A 20,201-nucleotide genomic window follows, 5' to 3' on the forward strand; every position below is an offset into this window, starting at 1 on the left:
GGGGTGCTGGAGTTGCGGCCAGTGGCAGGAAAGCACAGGCTCAGATGGAAAGATGCACCTTAGAACCGGTGAAAGAGACACTGACCCTACCCGTGCACGTCTTAACTATGGTGGAGTTATTAGCAAAAAATTGGGGAAGAGAAATGTAATTGCGTTTCTTTCTTTTCCTTTGGGGCATGCTTTGGATGTGACAACAACCCAGAATGAGACAGTTCTCCTTGCCAGTCTGTTTTCTGAGTGTCAGGGTCTGAGCTGAGGCTGTAACAGGAGCACATGCGTGTACCCCAAGCAAGTCTGTCTGAGAGGCTAAGAAGGCTCATTGGAGCCTGTGCCCACCCCCTTAAGGACCCCCCCTTGAAGGCCTGGGCTGGCCTCCAAAATGCTCACAGACCCCCTCCATTCTCTACAGTGCTGCTAAATTTAGGCCAGGGAAGCCATCTGTCCATTGGTCCATCTGTCCGTCAGTAAGCCTGGCTCCTAGGAGGCAGAGGAGAAGCAGGAGGTCATGGTGATGTATGAAGGGGACAGACACAGATTGGAGAATGACGGCCTGGCTTCCTCCCCTCCCTCCCCGCCTCCCCCGTCCCCCTCTCCTGCCCTCACTTAGCACCTGCTCACCTCCTGACTGTGGTGTGCATGTCGGGAAAGTGTGGGTGGAGTGGGACACAGAGAAGGCTCGGACGCAGAGCCAGCATCCACCCCGCTCCCCACTGCACAGTTCCTGTCCCGAGGCCTGCTATTCCAAGTTCCATGGGGTCAGCTGGGAAGGGGACAGGCCCTTTTGTCTGGGGTCAAGGCGGGGCCAAGGGGATGTGGCCACCACAGCTCTGGCTCCTAGCATCTCTGGATTTTTGCCTTAGAAAAGCCCAGGATGTGGTTCTTACTGGCCCCATTGAAGGAGGCGTCAGACAGACCGTTGAGCTTGAGATCGGCAGGAACTCTGCATGGAATGAGGCTGATCTGTTTGCTGGGGGGACTGGCCTTGGGTGCTGGATGGGGCCGTGGGTACCTGCCCTCTGGGGGGCCCCTTGCTGTCCAGAAAGCAGCTCTGCTCAGACAGGCAGTTGGGGTTCCCAGCCGGGGGCCTGGCTCCCTGCCCAGAGCAATTTCCCAGCTAAAGACCTGCCAGGAAGAAAACTCCAATCAGCCTACAGGATGGTACAGCTTGGACTGGGGCAAAGCTGGGACTCTGAGGACGTTCAGCCTCACCTCCCATCTTCAGAGGGAGCCCTGAGGACCCAGCCTGGGTTGAGGGCTGGCCAGGGTGGCCTTCCTGCTTAAAGCTGGGGCCTTCAGTATATCCCAGGATGAGCTTGGGCAACTCACTTCTCCTCTCTGAGCTCGTTTCTTCATCTGCAAAAATAGGCAGGGGGTTGAGGGAGGCCTCCAGCTCTAAAGGCTCTGGGAGCTAGCAGCGAGCCTATCCTGGGGACCCCTGCGTTCAAAGCCTGGGTTGGGGTTGAGGGTTGTACAGCGGCTGCACCCCAAGCTCATTAAAGTGGTCTCAAGTTCTCTGTCCTCAGTGTTGTCAGGACATATCTCCCCGGGTCCTCTACCTATAAGGAAACTTCCATTATCATCCCCATTTCACAGCTAAGGAGGCAGGCTCAGAGAGGACAGGCAGCTTACCTAAGCCCCCACAGGCGGCAAGTGGCAGAGCCAGGGACCGTAACCGAGGCTGCCTGATGTCAGGCTTTCCCAGCTGTGTGTCAGGGAGCCTGATGATAGCGCATAACACAGGTGGCCCTTGCCTTGTATGGCCACCTGCCTCCCTCTGCTTGTTTGGGTGGAGGTGTGACTGGGACAGGACAGATGGTGGGAGAGGAGAGGTCAGGGGATGGAGAGGCCAGCCTGACGCTGAGGTTGACTGTGCATAGGCCAGGTGGGGACTCAGGGGGTGGGTGGACGGAAGATGGTCTACAAGGACGGGTGGGGATCGAGACACGGGCTCGGGAAATGTCAGGCAGCTGGACCAGAAGCTGCCCCTTTTCCTCTGCCTTCCGGGCTGGAGACCCCCAAGGGCTGAGCTCCCCACCTGGGGGCAGAGGTAGGGTGGGGAGGATGTTTGGATATGGGGATGGGTCCCTGGTTTGGGGAGGGCTCCAGCCTGAGGCCACTCCACCCAGGCCCTGGCCTGAGCCCCCAGCCCTGTTCTGCCAGGTTCATGGGGGTGGGGGGGCTGACAGCTTTATCTTTGCTTTGTGATGGTGGCCAGTGGTTTCCTGCCAACAGCTCCTGTTTCCGGAGGCCCAGCAGGGCTCAGGCGGAGCCAGGAGGGGCAGAGGGGCTGGGCCTGGGTGGCCCTACCAGCCCCGCCCCCGTCTATCTTTGGGAATTTATTTGTCCACAGGCGCAGCTGGCCCACAGTCCATTGCCTGCCAGGGGCCAAGAGCTGCTCTGATCACCCAAGGATTCTCCCTCCCAACCCAGGTGCCTCCAACTGACCTCTGACTCCTGACCTCTGGCCCTGCCCTGCCCTACCTACGGGCCTGGGAAACCCCTAAAAGTTCTGCTGTAGACGTGAGTGTTGACGCCTGGCTCCCCTAGAGCGCAGAGGCTGTGCCGGGGCTCAGCTCTCAGCCCCCCGTCTGGCCCACCATGGCCCGGAGGCTCCAGGATGAGCTGGCTGCCTTCTTCTTTGAGTATGACACTCCCCGAATGGTTCTCGTGCGCAACAAAAAGGTGGGCATCATCTTCCGCCTGATCCAGCTCGTTGTTCTGATCTACGTTGTTGGGTGAGTCTGGGACCCTCCCGCTGCCCTCTTATGCCGCCCCCAGCTGGGCCTGTCCTCCAGGCTCGGGGTGCCTCCCATGACCCCAGGGAGCCCCTCTTTCTCTCCGTTGGTGGTCCTCCTTCCTGACAACCCATGGTGCTATCGAGCAGGAAGGGGAGCCTGCTAACTCGCTGTCAAGAGGGGGACACTGAGGTGGAGACGGGAAGCTCTGTCCTCGGTCATCTGGTAAACGAGGCAAAGCCGCTGGGTTCTGAGGAACTGACTCAATGTTAACGGTTCCTTCAAGTGGTGAGTAGCTTTGGAGGCCAGGGCCCCCCGGGAGCCCCCCTCAGCGTCCCTCTACCTCTGCCCTCCCAGCCCAGCCAGGCCGGTATCCAGAGACAAAGGCCACAGCCCATCTGACAGGCCCTGCTCCCACCTGCCCTGCCTAAATGAGAAACATCCTGGGATACTGGAGACCCCTGGAGCAGAGAAGCCCTCAAATTTGGAACACTTGGTGCCTTCATGGGGGCATGTCAGGCAGAGGTTGGAGGTCATTCTGGTCTCAGGGATGACAGCTCCTTTCAGGGCATCTTGGGACCTGTCCCATTGTCCCAGGAGTGCAGGGGCAGAAGCAAGGTGGGACTCCCCTGCAGTCTGGCTGTCCTGGGGACCGTGCTAGGGCCATCTTCCTGAAATCAGTCTGGCTGTCGTGGGAGGCAAGAGAGGCCTGGCAGGGACTTGCACACTCGTGTGCCTGTGTGAATACACGTGTGTGTGTGGCATGTGGATGCATGTGTGTCATACGCAGGACTCTGTGTAGGTACATGTGCCCTCATGTGTTTAAGCATGTGCCCAGTGAGTGTGGCTGCTGGGTGTGTCCCTGGGGCTGGGTGCCCACATGTGCATGCCCTGTGGCTGAGATGGCTGGGTGTCTGATGCATGTGCCCCTGTGTGCATGGGGGGGGCATCATGTCCACTCACAGTGACTCTGCAGAGGGCTCCTGGAGGCCACTGGGGGGGGCTCAGCCCCTGATGGGGGGTTTGGGGGCGCCTGGCATTCCCAGCCTGACTTTGTTGTGTGAATCTGATGGCCGGGCCCTGCCCTTCTCGTCTCTATGTCCCCATTTTTGCTGTGGGACCAAACCGGGACTGCTGACTGGAGCCTGAACAGAGCCCTGGTCCTTCCAGGGTCCCCCCAAAACTGCCTTCCCTCTGCCTCACCTGGCCCCCAAGGCCTCGGAGCTGGTCAGGTGGAGTCAGTGCCAGGACCCAGCCCTCTGACACATTTTGGCCTCTGCCTCCCTCCTCCTTCACAAACTGCAATGTCATTTGAGCTTGTGAGGTTCAGAGAGGAGCAGTGGGGGTTTCCAGGTACACAGCAAGTCCGCCCCAAGTCCCGGTGAGAACTGAGGCCTTCTGACCCCCAGGCCTCGGCTCTGCCTTTTCCTCTCACAAGGGCTCTGAGAACCTTCCGAGTGGGGCACTGATGCTGTGATGCCAGGCATAGGACAGGCCTAAAAGCCCACCATTACCCATTCTCCTGATCCTCTGGGAAAGACAGGGGTTGGCTGCTCACCCCTCACCTGCAGCGGCTGGGAGAATGGTGTCCTCACTGTGGCCCCTACGGCTCCCTATGTCTCCTTTCCGGTCAGCACTGAGAGCATCACCAGCGCCCTCTTGTGTGTTGGTCACAGACTGTCAGAGGGAAAGGGACGGTTTCCCACCCCATCCCTAGCTGCAGCATATGCCCCAAACCACCATCCAGTCCTGAACACATACCTCCAGCGACGGGGACCTCACTACCTCCCTCCCTCCCGTCCTCCCTCCCAAGACAGTCTACTCAGTTTCCAAATGGATGTGGCCTCCTCAGCATCCGTGAGGGTCAGACGCACTGAGTGATTTAGCCTCGATCTCACAGCTAGAAAGAGGCTGGACCAGGATTTGAATCCAGCTGTGTGGCTCCAAAGTTGCCTTGATATCCTGGGAGGGAAACATACCCAGGGAGGGGAACTGACTGCCCAAGTTACATAGCAGAGGATGGAAGGCAGAGTCCCTGGCAAAACCTCCCAATCCCACCCTGAAGCCCAGGTGTGCACGCCTGCTTAGGCTCTGACTCCTGCTGTCTCTGGCGCCCTCCTCTGGCCACTGTCCACAGCTGCACTGACCTCTTGGCTGAGTGCCCACAGCTGCAGAATGAAATCATCCTGGACTCGCTCTTCCTCTCTCAGGCCTAAGTTTCCCAACTGTTCCATGGAGCAGGGGTGGGGGAAACTCCTCTAAAGACGTTGCACAAAGGCTCAACAATTTCTCTTTACTGAGGAAGGACAGCCTTTCTTTAATTAGCCCCCCCCACCCCCCGCACACACACACACCTCTTTCCAAGGCTCTTATCTATCAGTGTCTGGTCCTGTGGGTGTTGCAGGGGGAGAGAGGGGAGCATAGGAGAAGAGCCAGACTCCCGGACCCCAGGCACAGCCCAGGTGGGTGATGGGCGGCCACAGCGACAGAACTGGACAGAGGGACAGACATTGGAGCACAACCACTCAGATGAACAGAGAGGCTTTGAGACTTAGAAATGGAGAGAGAGAGAGTTATTGAGACAGAGGCAGAGAGGCTTAGATGCTGAGAATCTGAACAGTCTCTGAGGAGGGGAACTGAGGCTGTGTTTTCTATCTGTCACACTCTTCCAGGAAGTCCAGGGCAAGTGGAGGGAGCAGGTGGCTCTGGCAGGCTGAACAAAGACTCTTTTTGGCTCAAACTCTGGTGGTTAATTTATAGTTAGAGCTGTCTCCTGGGCAGTGATGAACTCTCCGTAACTGGAGGTGTGCAGGCAGTAGGACTGTCTTCTATGATCTAGCAGGCCTATACAAGGGGTGCGCTGAGACCTGTCCCTGCCTGGGGGGGCTCTGGTCTGTGGAAGAGAAAGGTCTAGCTGCAGCACACAGAAAGGTCCTAAGGGGATTTGTGAATGCTGCTTAGAAAGGGGAGCCTGGGAAGTCTTCCTGGAGGAGGGGACACAGTGATGGAACCAACCTTGAACAAGGCCTTCAGCCCGTCGTCCCCCCCCCCCCGCCGGCCTTTTCTCACCTCAGTCCTCATCCCTTCCCTGAGCCCCAACAGAGCTCTTGAAATCACGTGCTTCTGAGCTCTCTTAGCACCCTCTAACCAGGGGTACGGACAGATACAAATTATTGCTGGGAAATGCATCTAGGGACTTTTCTACAGCATCTTCTCCACACCTACTGCTGTGTTGGGCTCCATAGGACAGAGGTGGAATAGAGGGTGGACAGCAGGAGAGGGAGAAGATGAGGATGAATTAGCCAGAGCTCCTTTGGTTCCTAGTGATGGAAACCTGATCAAACTGAACTTAAAAGGAAGAGTGGGGATATTGGTTGGTTTATGTAACTGAAAAAATCAATGCGGGCTTCAGGCCTGGCTGGATCCTCCCTGATGAGGGCACAGGAGAAGCAAGTTGTAACTCTCGTCTAGGAGACGAGGCATTCAGGTTGGTCTTGTTTCAATTCTCCAATGGAGCTAACCAAGATCTTCTCCTCTTCTCAGCTCTACTTTCCTCTGTGGAGGCTTCATTCTCAGGCAGGTTCTGTGTCCTCATAGTGGCAAAGTGGCCACCAGCAACAACAGGCTGACATCCCACCATCTCAGCCACCCCCAGGGCACAAGCGTGTCTCTTTCTCCAGAGTTCCAATCACCGTGGCCTAAGAAATGAATGCCCTGATTAGTGGAGCCTGGTTGTATGCCCGCCGGGTCCAGGCACCCCTGCTACAAAGCAGAGTATGATCAAAGGTCCTGGGGCAGAAAAGGAACAGCAAAATTTCAGTAGGACTAGGCTGGGGAAGCATGAAAGGAGCCGAGGGAAAGGAGGTGGAGGGATAAGCAGGGGTAAGTGGCTCAGGCCTCTGAACGTCGGGCTGAGGAACATGGGCTATCTTCTGCAGGCAGTGGGACCACAGAAGGGCATCTAACAGGGGAAGGCCCCGGGGCAGGCAGGTGCTGGGGTGGGGGTGGAGGCTAGAGGCAGGACAGCTGTGAAGAAGCAGCAGTGATGAGAGGAGAGGACGAGGCTCAGGCAGAAACCGTGAGCGTGGGACACAGACCCTGCACCAGGGGTGCCCCCTGCTCAGCTTCTGCCCATCATTGCTTCAGGGGCACAGGTGCCCAGCATGGTCAGAGTTTCTGACTTCTCAAGAGCCATGGGAAATGGGAATCTAGGGGTGAAAGGAACCTCTTGGTTTTCAGAGGTTGGCAACTCATTCAAAAATTGAAAAACACAAATTGTCAGCCTGTCTTATCTGTAGATCGCATGTTGATTAACCTCTGAACTTGGCCCTAGCTCTGAACTTAGTCTCTTGCAGGCCTGGAATCTGGTCTTGACCACCCCCGTAAGGCTGCTCTGCCCCATAGCACGTGCCAGGCCTGGTCACCTCCTGCCAGTGGTCCATGCTAAACCCTGTGTCCCACCAGCCACAGGACCTGTCCTCCCAGCCCTATACTGGAGCTGCCCCGCTGTCTGCCCCAGCTCCTCTCAGCTTCCCTACAACAAACCCCCCTGGGTCCTTAGATGAAAGCGGAGGGAGGACAGGAAGGATGGAGGGACCCATGGGTGGACATGTAGGAAAGGGAGGGTGTGCTTTGAACCTGAGAATGGCGTAGGGCCGGCACCGTCCTCCATGACAGAGGCACCCGAGAAACAAGTTCTGTGGGGAGATGAGGCATTCAGTTTGGTCCCACTGAATTTTTGTTTTGAGATATAATGCACATACCAGAATAGTCACCATTTAAAAATATACAACTTGGTAGTTTTAAGTAGAATCTCAGATTTGTGCAACTACCATCTAATTCCAGACATTTCTCACTACTCCAAAAAGAAGCCGTGTACCCCTTCATAATCACTCCCCATTCCCCTTTCCCACACCCTACTTTGCCTTCTCTGGACATTTCATATAAATAAAATCATACCATGTGTGGCCTTTTGTGTCTGGCTTCTTTCACTTAGCATAATGTTTGTAAGGTTCATCCATGTTGGTTGTAGAATGTATCAGTAAGTACCTCACTCCTTTTTACGGCTGAGTAATACTCCATTGTGTGGATATACCACGTTTTGTTTACCCATTCATTGGTTGATGGACATTTGGGTTGTTTCCACTTTTGCTTCTTATAAATGTTGCTGTGAACATTCGTGCATAAGTCTTTGTGTAGACATGTGTTTTCAGTTCTCTTAGGTTTATGTCTAGGAGGGGAATTGCTGGGACAAATGGTCATTCCCCAGGTTTAACTTTTTGAGGAACTGCCAGACTGTTTTCTAAAGGGTTCTGTTGAGTTTGAGGTACCTGAGAGATGTCTGGGGTGGAGGGCCAGAATGGGGGAAAGAATGTGTGTCACCAAGCAGTGGGAGATATAGACATTTATGTAAGTTCCTTGAGTACTGAATTTTGGGTTGTTTTGTTCACTTCTGCATTTTTAGTGCCTAGAACAGTGCGTGGCACATAATAGAGGCTCAATAAATAAATATCTGTTTAATGACTAAATGAAAGCTTGGAATTGAATTTGGGGGGAGTATATAGAAGCGGAGATAGAAATCTGGGGAAAGCAGAGCGGTCTGTGACAGCTCCCATGAGGTTCTGCCTGGGCTGACAATGGAGGACAGGGCGATGGGGGCAGATGGACATTTAAAGAAGAATTAGTGAAGGCGGAGTAGAGGCAGTGAAAATGGGAGGATTACTTATGTGCCTCCTGCATGCTGACTTCTTTAAAAAGAACTCATGGGAACTTCCCCCAAACAATGACCTAGATTCTTTTCCTTCCTGGGACCCAGCCCACCCCTCGTGCGTGGTAGGGCCTTGCTTATATTTGTTGAATGAGCAGTGTTTCTGAGGTAGGTGCCGTCACTTCTGTTTTACTGAGAAAGCCAGGGCTCAGAGAGGTTTAGTCTTGAGCTCAAAGCCACACAGCTGGTGAGTAGCCGTGCTGATACCTGGACCTTCGCCTCTATGTTCCCAGAGGCTGCTCTCTTGGCCATTTCACCATCCGGCCTCTTCCATGAGGGGCTGCTGGAGAAGAGAGACTCAGGATAGGGTGTTGCTGAGGACACGGTGGAAAAAATGGGAAAGAGAATTTCTGGAAGAGGAGGGACTTCTGAAGATGCCAGTGTCTTTGGCATCAGGTCCCCTTGGTGGCCTCCCCAGGGTGGTGACCACAAGGCTGGGTCAAGACGAGCATGGCTTTGGAGGGAGGGGGCTAGTGCCACGGTCATTCTATTATTTATTATCAGAACTAAGGTCATTGATGCCAGATTTGACTTCTCCCTTTGAACCCCAGGACTGACAGCCAGGGGGGAAGACACCCAGGAGTGGCTGCAGCAGCCCCCTGTGCAGCCTCCATACGCCTCTGCTCCCCTCCCCCCCCCCGTGCCCTCCCCATCACACACACACTCCTGGCTCCTGGTAGACATGCTGATATCTGGCTGCTCAGTGGAGGTGGGCAGAGTCCTGGGCTGAGGGCCCTGAGCCTGGGGTCTGCCTCTGACTCGGGAGACACGCTCCCCAGGCCCCAGTTTTCCCATCTATATTGTGAAGAGTTGGTGTGGGCCAAGAGAGAAAGAAAGGCTGCTAGACATCAGGGGTCGGGGTGCCATGAGGGAGGCCAGTGCCCTCTCCTCCAGGGGGGTTCAGAGTATGGAGCAGCTCCCACATCACTCCCCAGCAGCTCCTTCGAGCTTGGGCATGAAGTCGGAGGCCATCCTGGAGGAAGGAACTTAAAGAGGGTGGGGGGATGGGTGATGCCCCCTCTCCCTGAAGAGGCTGGAGGCAGTGAGACAGGCTCAGGACACAGAATTGCAGGCTTTTGTTATGCCTCGTCTGTTGCCATTTGGGACCTGCAGGGGGCAGCAGTGACCATGCTTAGGCTTGGGGTGGAGGGTGGTAAGCTTGGAGGTCGGGTGGCTAGTTCTAGTGCCCAGCTGAGGGAGGGGCTTGGAGAAAGAGAGGGGTGGACTACATGAGGTGAGAGGTGGACATTGGTGGGCTGCCTTCCTGGGGTCTGGAGCAGGGAGACAGCCCCTGGAGAGCTAGCGTGACTCTGAGACTAAGGTCTGGAGCATTGTATTGCTAGGCAAGGCACAGCCGAGGGGGCTTTGAGGTCTGCTTGGAGAGGTGGACTGGGGGTAGAGTGAGCGGTGAAGGGGTGTAAATATACCTGCCCACAGTCAGACACAGCCACAGGTGCGCTCACAGATTCGCCCTGGAGATACACAGCTACACACACTGATGGAAAACACACATGCACAGTTACAAGAATCTCCATGAAGTCTTTCCTTGAGGAAGAGAACCACGCCCTGGAGAGAAGTGTTATCCAGGACTCTCAGTTGTAAGCAACAGAAACCACACCCAAACTGGCTTAAATAAAGGAAGGGAACGTATTAGCTCATGCAGCTGAAAAGTCCAGAAGTAGGTTTTTCATACTTTAGGTGTGGCTGGATCCAGGTGCTCAGACAACATTGTAGGATCCTGCCCCTCTCCACGGCCTGGCCTGGCTTTCCTCTAAGTTGGCTTCATTCTCAAGCTTGTGCTCTCTGTGAGGTAGCAAAGATGACTAACCCTTGTTCTGGTCTTGTAGCCACTTTGCTTAGCCACCCAGCAGACAGCATGTCTCTTTCCCAGTAATTCCGAGAAAAACCCAGTCCCCAGGGCATGTGCCCATCCTTAAACCCATCATGGTTGCTAGGGTGATGGAACTTTGATTGGCAAGCCTTGGTCATGCGCCTACCCCGTAGCTAGGAGGGCGGTGAGCCCCGCCGAACTTCCCAGATTGAAAGTGGAGAACCCAAAGGAACAGGTGTTTTGAATGCTGAGAAGGGGTGGCCAGAATTTCCCAAGAAAGCGAGGAGGCCACTCCCACAGCCTGAGCCCCACAAGGGCCTCAACTGGGGGCCAGGCTCTCAGCCCTCATGCTCTGCTGTTTCTCAGTGGGAGGACCTCAGGAAGGAAGGAGTACTCTTGGAATGAGGATTGGGGTTCAACAAGCTTGGCCTCCAGACCCCAGAAAATCCTGCTCTTGGAAAAGGATCTGAAGGAGTCCTTTAATGGGTCTCCTCCTTGGGAATTAGTATTTTCATAGTGAAAAGAATGGTGGAACTTCAGGCACAGGCCAGCTGGGAGACGCAGGTGAAGCTCTCCTGCCTCCAGCCCAAGATGTAGCTTTAGGAGCAGAGTGGCTCAGAGATGAATCTGGGGAGGGAAAGGGAAAAGACTTGACCTGTCCAGCTGGTACCAAAAAAGGCAGTGGCCCACATACCCAAATGCCATCCTTGAATGACCCCTCTGCCCCCACCCCTCCACAGGTGGGTCTTTGTCTATGAGAAGGGCTACCAGTCCTCGAGTGGCCTCATCAGCAGTGTGTCTGTAAAACTCAAGGGTCTGGCTGTGACGCAGATCCCAGGCCTGGGCCCCCAGGTCTGGGATGTGGCTGACTACGTCTTCCCAGCCCAGGTGAGCTGACTCAGGGGTACACCTTCCACCCATAGGGCCTAGCTCAGAGCTGGGTTGGGCTCTGTCTCACCTCCCTATGGAAACAGGCCAGCTCCTGTCTCTCTCTGGGCCTCAGTTTCCCTAACTGTGAATGAAGGGCAGAAGCAGTCTGGTAATCTCCCCTCCCTTTGACATCATGGGGTATGGAGTGTCGTCATGTGGGTTCTAGAGGCTGCTAGGAAAGTCCTTGGGTTCTTGAGGCTTTTCTCCCAGCTCAGAGCCCTGCCCTTCACTTCCAGGGGGACAGCTCCTTCGTGGTCATGACTAATTTCATCGCAACCCCCAAGCAGGCTCAAGGCTACTGTGCAGAGGTGAGGATGGCTGCCCACCCCCCTTTTTCAACCTACAGGGAAAAATAACCTGGGAGAGGAGGTCCCCTTGGGTATTGGAGGTAAAGCTGGATAGGCTTCCTGCGGGCGCCACACTGGTGGAATTCCAGCCATAGATTTACACAAAGTAACGCCACCATTGGTAGTGCTGATGCTTCCCTCCCAGCTTGGTGCCAAGCAGGATGCTGAGCCTCAGTGCCCGCCCAACCCACCAGCCCCAACCGCCCACCTCCTGTCAGCCGACATCAGCAGTGCGGCAATTGGGCCTAAGCCCAAAAGGGTCCTGGGAGGGCAGCACTGGGAGAAAAAGGGCTTGAGCAAGGATCACCCCAAAGGTATCTGAAGACTCTGCCCCACACCCTCCTTAGGGCCCTGGTGGTGGGGAGGTTTCTTTTCAGAACCCAGCCAAAGGGCCTGGGGTTAGCAGCTCTCCCTTCCCCCAGCATCCGGAAGGGGGCACGTGCAAGGATAACAGCAGCTGCACTCCAGGGAAGGCAGAAAGGAAGGCCCAAGGTAAGGTCTGCGTCCTCCCATCCCCCTCCACCATCCCTTTCCGCTCCAGGCTGCCTCCACCAGGAGGCCCTGTCTGCCCTCTCCCCTCCTGCCATCTTGAACGTGGTTGGGCCTGCCCCCGACCCAGCCACATTTCTGTCCTCAGGCTCCTGTTCTTAGGCGCCCCATCAATGGGACTCCTAGCGGCGCGGCCTGTGGGGGCCTCCTCTGCAGCGCCAGTGTGGGGTGGGCACCCAGGGCTGTCTCCCTCCCTCCAGGCATCCGCACTGGCAAGTGTGTGGCCTTCAACAACACTGTGCACACGTGTGAGATCTTCGGCTGGTGCCCCGTGGAGGTGGATGACGACATCCCACGGTAACGTCTTGTCCTTCCCGGGAGCAGGGAGCAGGATCCCCAAGCCCAGACAGAGGGGCGTCTGGATCCAGAGGGGCTCTGGAAAGAAATAGGCCCCTCTTCTTCCAACCATACCCTCACCCCATCTGTGAAGCCCCGGCCAAAGATCCCCCTGGACCCTGGTTGAGGGACCTGAGAATCCACCATTACAGCACCTCCCCGCCCCCCCCCCCCCCCCCCCCCCCCACACACACACACGCGGATCCAAACCCCCAGGAGGATCCCGTAGGCTCTCACCTCCCAGCGCCAATCCCCGGGGAGGGGGCAGTGAGTGAGTGCGGTCTCCTCTAGCCCTGCTCTTCTCCGAGAGGCTGAGAACTTCACTCTCTTCATCAAGAACAGCATCAGCTTTCCACGCTTCAAGGTCAACAGGTTTGTGGGAAACGTGGGCAAAAGTGCAGGTGGCTCCCAGAGGCTGTTCCTGCTGGTCTCAATTGCTTCTGTCACCCTCCACGCCTTCTGCTTTCACTCTGGAGGCTGGGCCCCCAGGGAGGGCTGCCTTCATTCTCGCCAAGGGCTGTGGAATGGACATTTCTGGAGCCCCTGAGGGATCCCCAGCGCTTTGGGGCATGGTGGGCACCGCCCCAGCTGGCACATTGCTGCCGCCAATGCCCTCTGCCCGTAGGCGCAACCTGGTGGAGGAGGTGAATGCCAGCTACATGAAGACCTGCCTCTACCACAAGGTCTCACACCCTCTGTGCCCTGTCTTCAATCTCGGCTATATGGCACAAGAGTCAGGACAGAAGTTTAGCACCCTGGCCGAGAAGGTATTGTGCCAGGCGGGGGGAGGGCTGGGCCCCAGGATCATCAGGCCGACAAAAGCTTTTCAGGCCGTGAATCCCCCTCCGGCCTCCTTGGTGTGGGCTGAGTTACACATAGAGGTCTATCACCTACTATTAGGGGCCCCTGAGGGTCACGCCTGTGTCCTCAGCAGGGCCTGGAGGTGCCCAGAATGAATGGATTTGGGCGGATGTTGTCACCTGGACCTCTGCTGAGGTCCCACTGTTTTTAAAACTATTAGATAAAAGCAGTTTGAATCCCATGGTCCATGGCCCACGGCCCTGAGAAAGCCAGAGGCCATGATTTACAGTCACTTGGGGTTCCAAGAGCAGCAGTGCCTCATAGCACAGACCTGTCTGACTAGGTTCAAATCCTAGCTCAGCCCCTAAGAAGCGGTGTGACCTTAGACAAGTCCCTTACCTTCAGTGTGCCTGAGCTTTTGAGCCTGCAAAGTGGAGGCAGTTATAGTACCTGTCTCATGGGTCTGTCTTGAGGATCACGTGAGTTCACGCATGGGACAGCACTTCAGTACATCCTGGTATGTGGCAACGCTATGTACAAGTCCCACGTTGTCTTCATTTTCCTGCTCTCGCAACACCTCTTCCGGGATGGAAATCAGCCCTTTTTCTGTGACATCACACACATATACGCAAAAACTCACAACACGTTTGTCTGGAACAGGGATCAGCAAACTTTCTCTTTAAAGAACCAGAGACTAAGTATTTTCAGCTTTGCAGGCCATATGGTCTCTGTTCCAACTACTCAGGTCAGCTGCTGGAAAGCAAAAACAGCCACGGATAATAGGTAAACAAATTTGGCCCTTGGGCCTCAGTTTGCCTATCCCTGGAAGGGGTTTACACTGTAGCAACACGCAGGACCAGAAAGCTGAATGTTAGGACCTCCGTCTTCCTAAAAACCCCCATGCCATCCCCACTGGGAGCTTCTCATTTATCGCCATCATCTACAGCTACCAGCCTCCCGCCTAGCTGCCCAGCTCCTCACCTGTCCTGACTACTTCCCAACTCTCCTGTTGCTCAGCCCACCGCCACCTGTCCCTGATCCTTACCTAGACCAGAGGAGCTTCGCTTCTCAAGTTTTCTTTTCCCAGCCGGTGTCTCTATAGACTTACTCTTTCATTCAACAACTAGTCACTTGCCTCCCACACTATGACTTGTGCTAGGAACTCAGGAGTTCCTGAATGAGACAGACCACCCCACCCTATGGAGCTTACAGTCTTAGAGGACATGGGTTAATAATAAATAATCATATAAAATAAATATATGATTAAAAGTGACAAATATTCCAGAAGAAAACACAGAGGGAATAACGGGGACATATCTTAGACTGGGGTGGTAGTCAGCTAAGGCCTCTTAGGGTAAGTGACCAAAGAATGAGAAAGAGCCAGCTTTGTGGGAAACTGGGGGAACTGAATGTGCAAAGGCCCTGAAGTAGGAAGAACTTGGTGTCCTCTAGAAATGGTCAGAAAGCTGGAGTGTGATGGGTGGGAGGTGGGGCCAGAGAGGGTGACAGTACATTGACAGCTTCTGAGGATCTCTTTTCAAGAACAAAAAATGTTCCCTCTTCAAGAGGCTGCTGGCACCAACTGTAAGACAACTGTTTCTTGATCCTGAGACCCCCGATCTTATATGCCTGTGTCCCTGGCAGGGCGGGGTGGTGGGCATCACCATCGACTGGAATTGTGACTTGGATTGGCAAGTACGACACTGCAAACCCATCTACGCGTTCCACGGGCTGTATGAGGAGAAAAAACTGTCTCAAGGATTCAACTTCAGGTGCCTACCAGGGCCCCCCCAGTGCACCCTTCCTTGGGGTCCCATGGGCTTTTCTTCTCTTAAAACTGTGGGGGTCAAGCAAGGATCCCTGGGAGGGGAGCAGAGGAGAAGAGGAGCCTGGGGAGCTCCTGTCCTCCCAGGACTGGCCAAGCAGGAAGCCAGCAGAGAGCAAGACCTTGGAGCCTGAGCCCCTGCCCCCAACTCTCGGTCCCCTTGAGGCCCACCTGGACAGGACTGGTGAGGGAAATTGCTGAAATCAAGAGTCAGGGTGAGGGCTGAATACAGCATTCCTGGAATGAGGTCTGGGATCCTGCCTGCGGCTTCCCCCACTCTATATATAATGTTGGGGGGCATGGAGCTGTCCTTATGGACCTCTAAGTTCACCTGCATCCCTGATGCTTTGAGAACTCCCAACCCAAGGCGGTTCTCCATCATTTCCCCTGCAACCTCACCCCCTCCCCAAGGTTTGCCAGGCACTTCGTGGAGAACGGGACCAACCACCGGCACCTCTTCAAGGTGTTTGGGATTCGCTTTGACATCCTCGTGGATGGCAAGGTGAGTGTCAGTGTGAGGGGCAGCCGGAGAGACACTCTGGGGTCCTGTGAGTACTTGTTAAGCACCTGTGGTTAAAGATGACAGGAAGTTGGACGGACTTCATTTAGCTGTTCTATTTCTAATCACGAATGGGCATGGGTACCATTGAGGACAGGGCTTCCAGCCTACGAGCACACCTCCCCCACTTCCTCCCTGTGTCCGGGGAGGCAGAGCCAAGGTCAAAACCTAGGGCTCCTGACTGGAGATCAGTCAGCATGTAGAGACCGAGCCTGGGCAGCAGGCTGTGGGGCCAGCTGACAGGGGAGTGGGACGCCTCCTTACCCCAAGGCTGGCATTAGGGCTCCTCAGGAAGGCCTTTCCAACCAGGCCCCTTCTGACTGTTAACCCTTCTCTCCCCGGGCGCCACCACCAGGCTGGCAAATTTGACATCATCCCCACCATGACTACCATCGGCTCTGGGATTGGCATCTTTGGGGTGGTAAGTGCTGGGGACGTGGGGTCACTTTGCTGGGGTCCGTCCCTTCTCTTCCACATCCCAGTAGCATCAACAAGTCTCTCACTCCATAACTGGACCATAATTGTCGTTCTTATTGAACTGACCCCACCACTCTCGAACCACAGCTTGTCTGAGGAAACCTAGGCCCAGCGCTGGTACAGGACAGAGACAGAATGGGCTGGTCTCAGTTCCCTGAGGGGCCTACAGTGCCTCATCTGCCCTCCAGGACCTGAGGTCTCATAGGGCAGGAGTCAGCCAGGGCCCCAGTCAGTAGGGACCCCTGCTTTATCCACCACCTTCCTTCCCCCAGGCCACGGTTCTCTGCGACCTCTTGCTTCTCCACATCCTGCCCAAGAGACATTACTATAAGCAGAAGAAATTCAAGTACGCGGAGGACATGGGGCCAGAGGTGATAAGAGAACTCCCTGAGCTGGGCCCTTCAGAGCCCTCAGGCCGTGTGTCTGTGGTGGGGAGCCAGCCACTCCCAGGAGGCTGACTTTTATCCCCCTCCATGCTCACACAGGGCGAGCGGGACCCTGCGGCCACCAGCTCCACCCTGGGCCTGCAGGAGAACATGAAGACGTCCTGACTCTCAGCCCTGACTCCTGACTGGACGCAGCGTGAGGCTATTACAGGCAGCGGCCGTTAACGGGGTCCCAGCCGGGCAGAGAGGTCTCCTCCAGAACTTTCCCTCCCTCTCAGCCAGGCAGATACCAGGTTGTCAGCAGCTCAGGGTAGATACTGGGGAGACCTGTGCAATTCTGAGCTCTGGATCCTACCCTGTACCCTGCCAAGAAGACCTCACCCAGCCTCAGCCTCTCCTGCTGCGGAGGCGCTGGGGCTGGGCCGGGCTCCTCTCACACTCCTGTCCTGGAGCTTGTGCTTCTCTCTGGGCCCTCATCCATCCCACTGCCTCACGTCTCTAGACCTGTGCTCTCCCATATGGCAGCCACTAGCCACAGGCGATTATTTAAATTTAAATTAATTAAAATGGAATAAAGTAAAAACTTCAGTTCCTCAAATTAACCACATTGCAAGTGCTAAGTAGCCACCAGTGGCTGGGTGGCTGCCATAATAGACAGCACAGAATGTTTTCAGCACCACAGAAAGTTCTATTGGATAGCTCTGCTTGTGCCCTGTTTTTCAGTGGCCTCAGATTTTCTTGAGGAGCTTGTTAATTATGCAGGCCCAACCCAGACCTCCTGAACCAGAATCTCCAGGGCTGGCCACGTGATCTGCAAGGACAGCAGACTCCCCAGGCCATTTTAAGGACCTGTGTTTAAAATGGTCTGGATCAGGTTTCAGACTTAGCCTGGGCTTGTATCACCTGGAAGGTGCTGGTAGTGAGGAGGTGTGTGGTGTGCTCACAAGCCACTGGGTGTCTCATGTACACGCCCCCATGTGCACACTCACCAGAATGCACATTCCCCCTTCTATCCACACTGTGTGTTTGAACAGCTTGGGCCCTGCAAACAACCATCTGAACACACCTACACCCCCAAGCATAGACATCTGGTCCGTGCCACATCACCTCCATGGGAAATGCTTCTCCCCAAGGGCGTCAGGCCAGGACAGCCCCTTCAGCCATGAATGCTTACTCAGCTACCTCTGGCCTGGTGGGAGCCTGGGCCAAATCCTGGGCTCCCTGCCTGTGGCCTAGCCCCAGCTCCCAAGGCCTGCCTGGCTCAGTCTGAACACAAGGTCTGGGGAAAGCAAGGGGTGGAGTACAATAAAGGCAATGAGGACAAACCTCTGCCTTGTGCACTTTCTTCCCTGCTCTCTGTGAAACCCAGTGTCCCCGTCTGTGAAATGTGGGAGTGAACTGAGTGATCTTTGAGGTCCTGGATCTGTTGGAGGGTGGTGGTGAACCGATACTTTGCCCTGAACCCAGCAGGGTCAGTGCTGGGGGTCAGGTCACCTCTACCCATCGGCCAGTGTCCTGGCACAGCCCTGATCACTGGAGCTCTTCCCAACCCTCCATGAGCCCCTCTCGTGCTGTAGGACGCCTGGCACTCGGAGAAGCAGAGAACCTCAGGCGTGGCCTCATGAAAGTAGAGGTGAGGAAGGGGTTGGCCATCCCAGGAGGGAGATCTGAGGGAATCCCAAGGAGGGGAGGAAGGTCTTGAATGAAGATAGTGTGGAAGGATTCTCCAGTGGCCCTGCTGTGGGCATGACCTCCAGTCTGAACTTACAGCCAGGCAAGGTCTCTGAGCACCCCCACCACCATGCTCTGTCTGGACCAGTGCTGTCCAACAACAACGATGAAATGTTCTCTATCTGTGCTGCCCCAGAGAGCAGTCATTAACCACCTGTGGCCACTGAGGACTTAAAATATGGCGAATGTACTCGAGGAATGGAATCTTTTATTTTACGTGGAATGTTTTATTTTATTCACTTTTAATTAATTTAAATCACCGACCATGGTGAATGGCTACCACGTTGGACAGCATAGGCTAGCCCTTCCCTTCTCCCTCAGGCCCTTGGCCTTCTGCTCTCTTTCCCAGCCAAGAACAATCGTTCAGATTTTAGGAGAAACTCCCTCTTCTTTCCTGCCTTCCTTCTTCAGAGCTACCTGCTTTTGTGCCTCCTGCCCCCTTCCCTCCTGCATGAGTAAAGGATTGTTTCTTTGTATCCAACCATTCTACCCAGCCCAGGGGCCTCCCAGCAAAGGCTGCCTCTCCTCTCTCCCACTCCCCTATTTGCTCCCCTCTTCTGCCTCCTCCTGGCCCATGATCCCCTGCGGCTCTACCTGCTCTCCCTTCACTGTTACTATTCCAGAAAGACCAGTTTACGGTTCCCTCTGTGTCCTACCTTCTGCAGTTGGCTCCAGCCCCCGCCCCCACTGCTCCTAGATACCCTTGCCAAGTTACCAGCGGCATCTTTGTGGCCAAATTCAAGCAGACACTTCAGTTGTATCTTGCTTGGTCTGTCAATCTCTGACACTATGGACTAAGCCCTCCTTTGTTGAAAGATTTCCTTCCAGCAGCTTCTAGGACCCACCCTCTCCTGATTTTCCAGCTATCATGGTGTGCAGGGAAAAGACAGGCTTCAGTTACAGTTCTACTGGGTCAGTATGTGTCCTTGGGAAAGTTGTTTAACTCTCCAAGCCTCCTCTGTGAGTTAGAGATAACAATAGCCTCTACTCAGGTTGTGGTAAGATAAGATAGAAAAGGGCCTAACACAGAGCCTGGCACACAGTAGTGCTCTATCCTCTCTTTCACTGGTGGAGTCAGCTTATTGTCCCCAGATAGCTATTCTCTCTACAGTGATACAAACCTTGATTCTTGGCTGGGTATGTGGCTGCTTAGAATAAAAGAGGCACTTCCTAGCTTCCTCTTGCAGCTGGGGCCTAGTCATGTGACTAAGTTTTAGCCAATAGGATGTATGTGGAAGTGTCAGTTCTGGGAACTTTCTTTAAAAGAGAGCTGGTGCAGATCCTTTGTCCTCTTCTTCATCCCACTGCCTGGAATGCATATGTGAAGGCTGGAGCTCTAGCCACCACCCTGAACCATGAAGGCGAGTGTCATACCCAAAGGTTGCTGGAGCTGTGAGTGCAAGGAGTCACATCTGGGAGGTCTTTGTGGAGCACAGCTGACATTCCCGCCCAGGACTGTCTTCCCTGAGGCTCTTATGTGGGATTTCTGTTACCTAAGTCAAAAGTGATCCTACCTGGTGTAGAAATCTTTCCCTCTTAAAAGTGACTGTTCTGTTCTTGGCCCCTCTTTCATTTGCTCTGCATTATCTCACCCTTTCCTCATGGCTCTCCTTACAACGATGGGTTCTTTCTGACAACTTAGAAAACGGCCTCGCTGGCCCAGCTCTCTTTCCTGAACTCCAACCCCACATATCCAACTCCCTAATTACCATATCCAATTAGTTATTCATTCGACAAACACCTTCTGAGCACCTACACAATGTGTCAGACTATGTGTTGGATGAGTCAGGCGCAGTCTCTCCCCTCAGGAAGCTTCCAGTCCAGAGGCGGAACAGGCAGGGAAACGTGCTCATTCTGAGGAAGTCTCTAGGAGGCGTTACTCACCCACACTCGGCAGTGAGGAGGTCACAGGGAGGGAGGGAAAGGA

General features: G+C 54.9%; 1 protein-coding gene across 2 annotated transcripts; it reads left to right on the forward strand.

The window, feature by feature from the left end:
* Positions 1-2,362: 2,362 nt before the first annotated feature.
* P2RX1 (purinergic receptor P2X 1) lies at positions 2,363-17,859 on the forward strand. 2 transcript variants are annotated; one of them, XM_033089548.1, is made up of 13 exons: positions 2,363-2,430; positions 2,548-2,735; positions 11,074-11,221; positions 11,500-11,571; positions 12,033-12,102; positions 12,360-12,456; positions 12,787-12,867; positions 13,121-13,262; positions 14,941-15,068; positions 15,533-15,623; positions 16,036-16,101; positions 16,430-16,528; positions 16,643-17,859. In XM_033089548.1, the coding sequence occupies exons 2-13, from the start codon at positions 2,599-2,601 to the stop codon at positions 16,706-16,708; spliced, it is 1,197 nt and encodes a 398-aa protein (XP_032945439.1). In that variant the 5' UTR covers positions 2,363-2,430; positions 2,548-2,598; the 3' UTR covers positions 16,709-17,859. The 2 variants fall into 2 exon arrangements, with proteins under 2 accessions (XP_032945439.1, XP_032945440.1); XM_033089549.1 differs by having other exon boundaries at positions 2,365-2,682.
* The last annotated feature ends 2,342 nt before the right edge of the window (positions 17,860-20,201 follow it).

The sequence above is a fragment of the Rhinolophus ferrumequinum genome, chromosome 21, assembly GCF_004115265.2.
Source record: "Rhinolophus ferrumequinum isolate MPI-CBG mRhiFer1 chromosome 21, mRhiFer1_v1.p, whole genome shotgun sequence".
In the NCBI taxonomy this organism is placed as follows: domain Eukaryota; kingdom Metazoa; phylum Chordata; class Mammalia; order Chiroptera; family Rhinolophidae; genus Rhinolophus; species Rhinolophus ferrumequinum.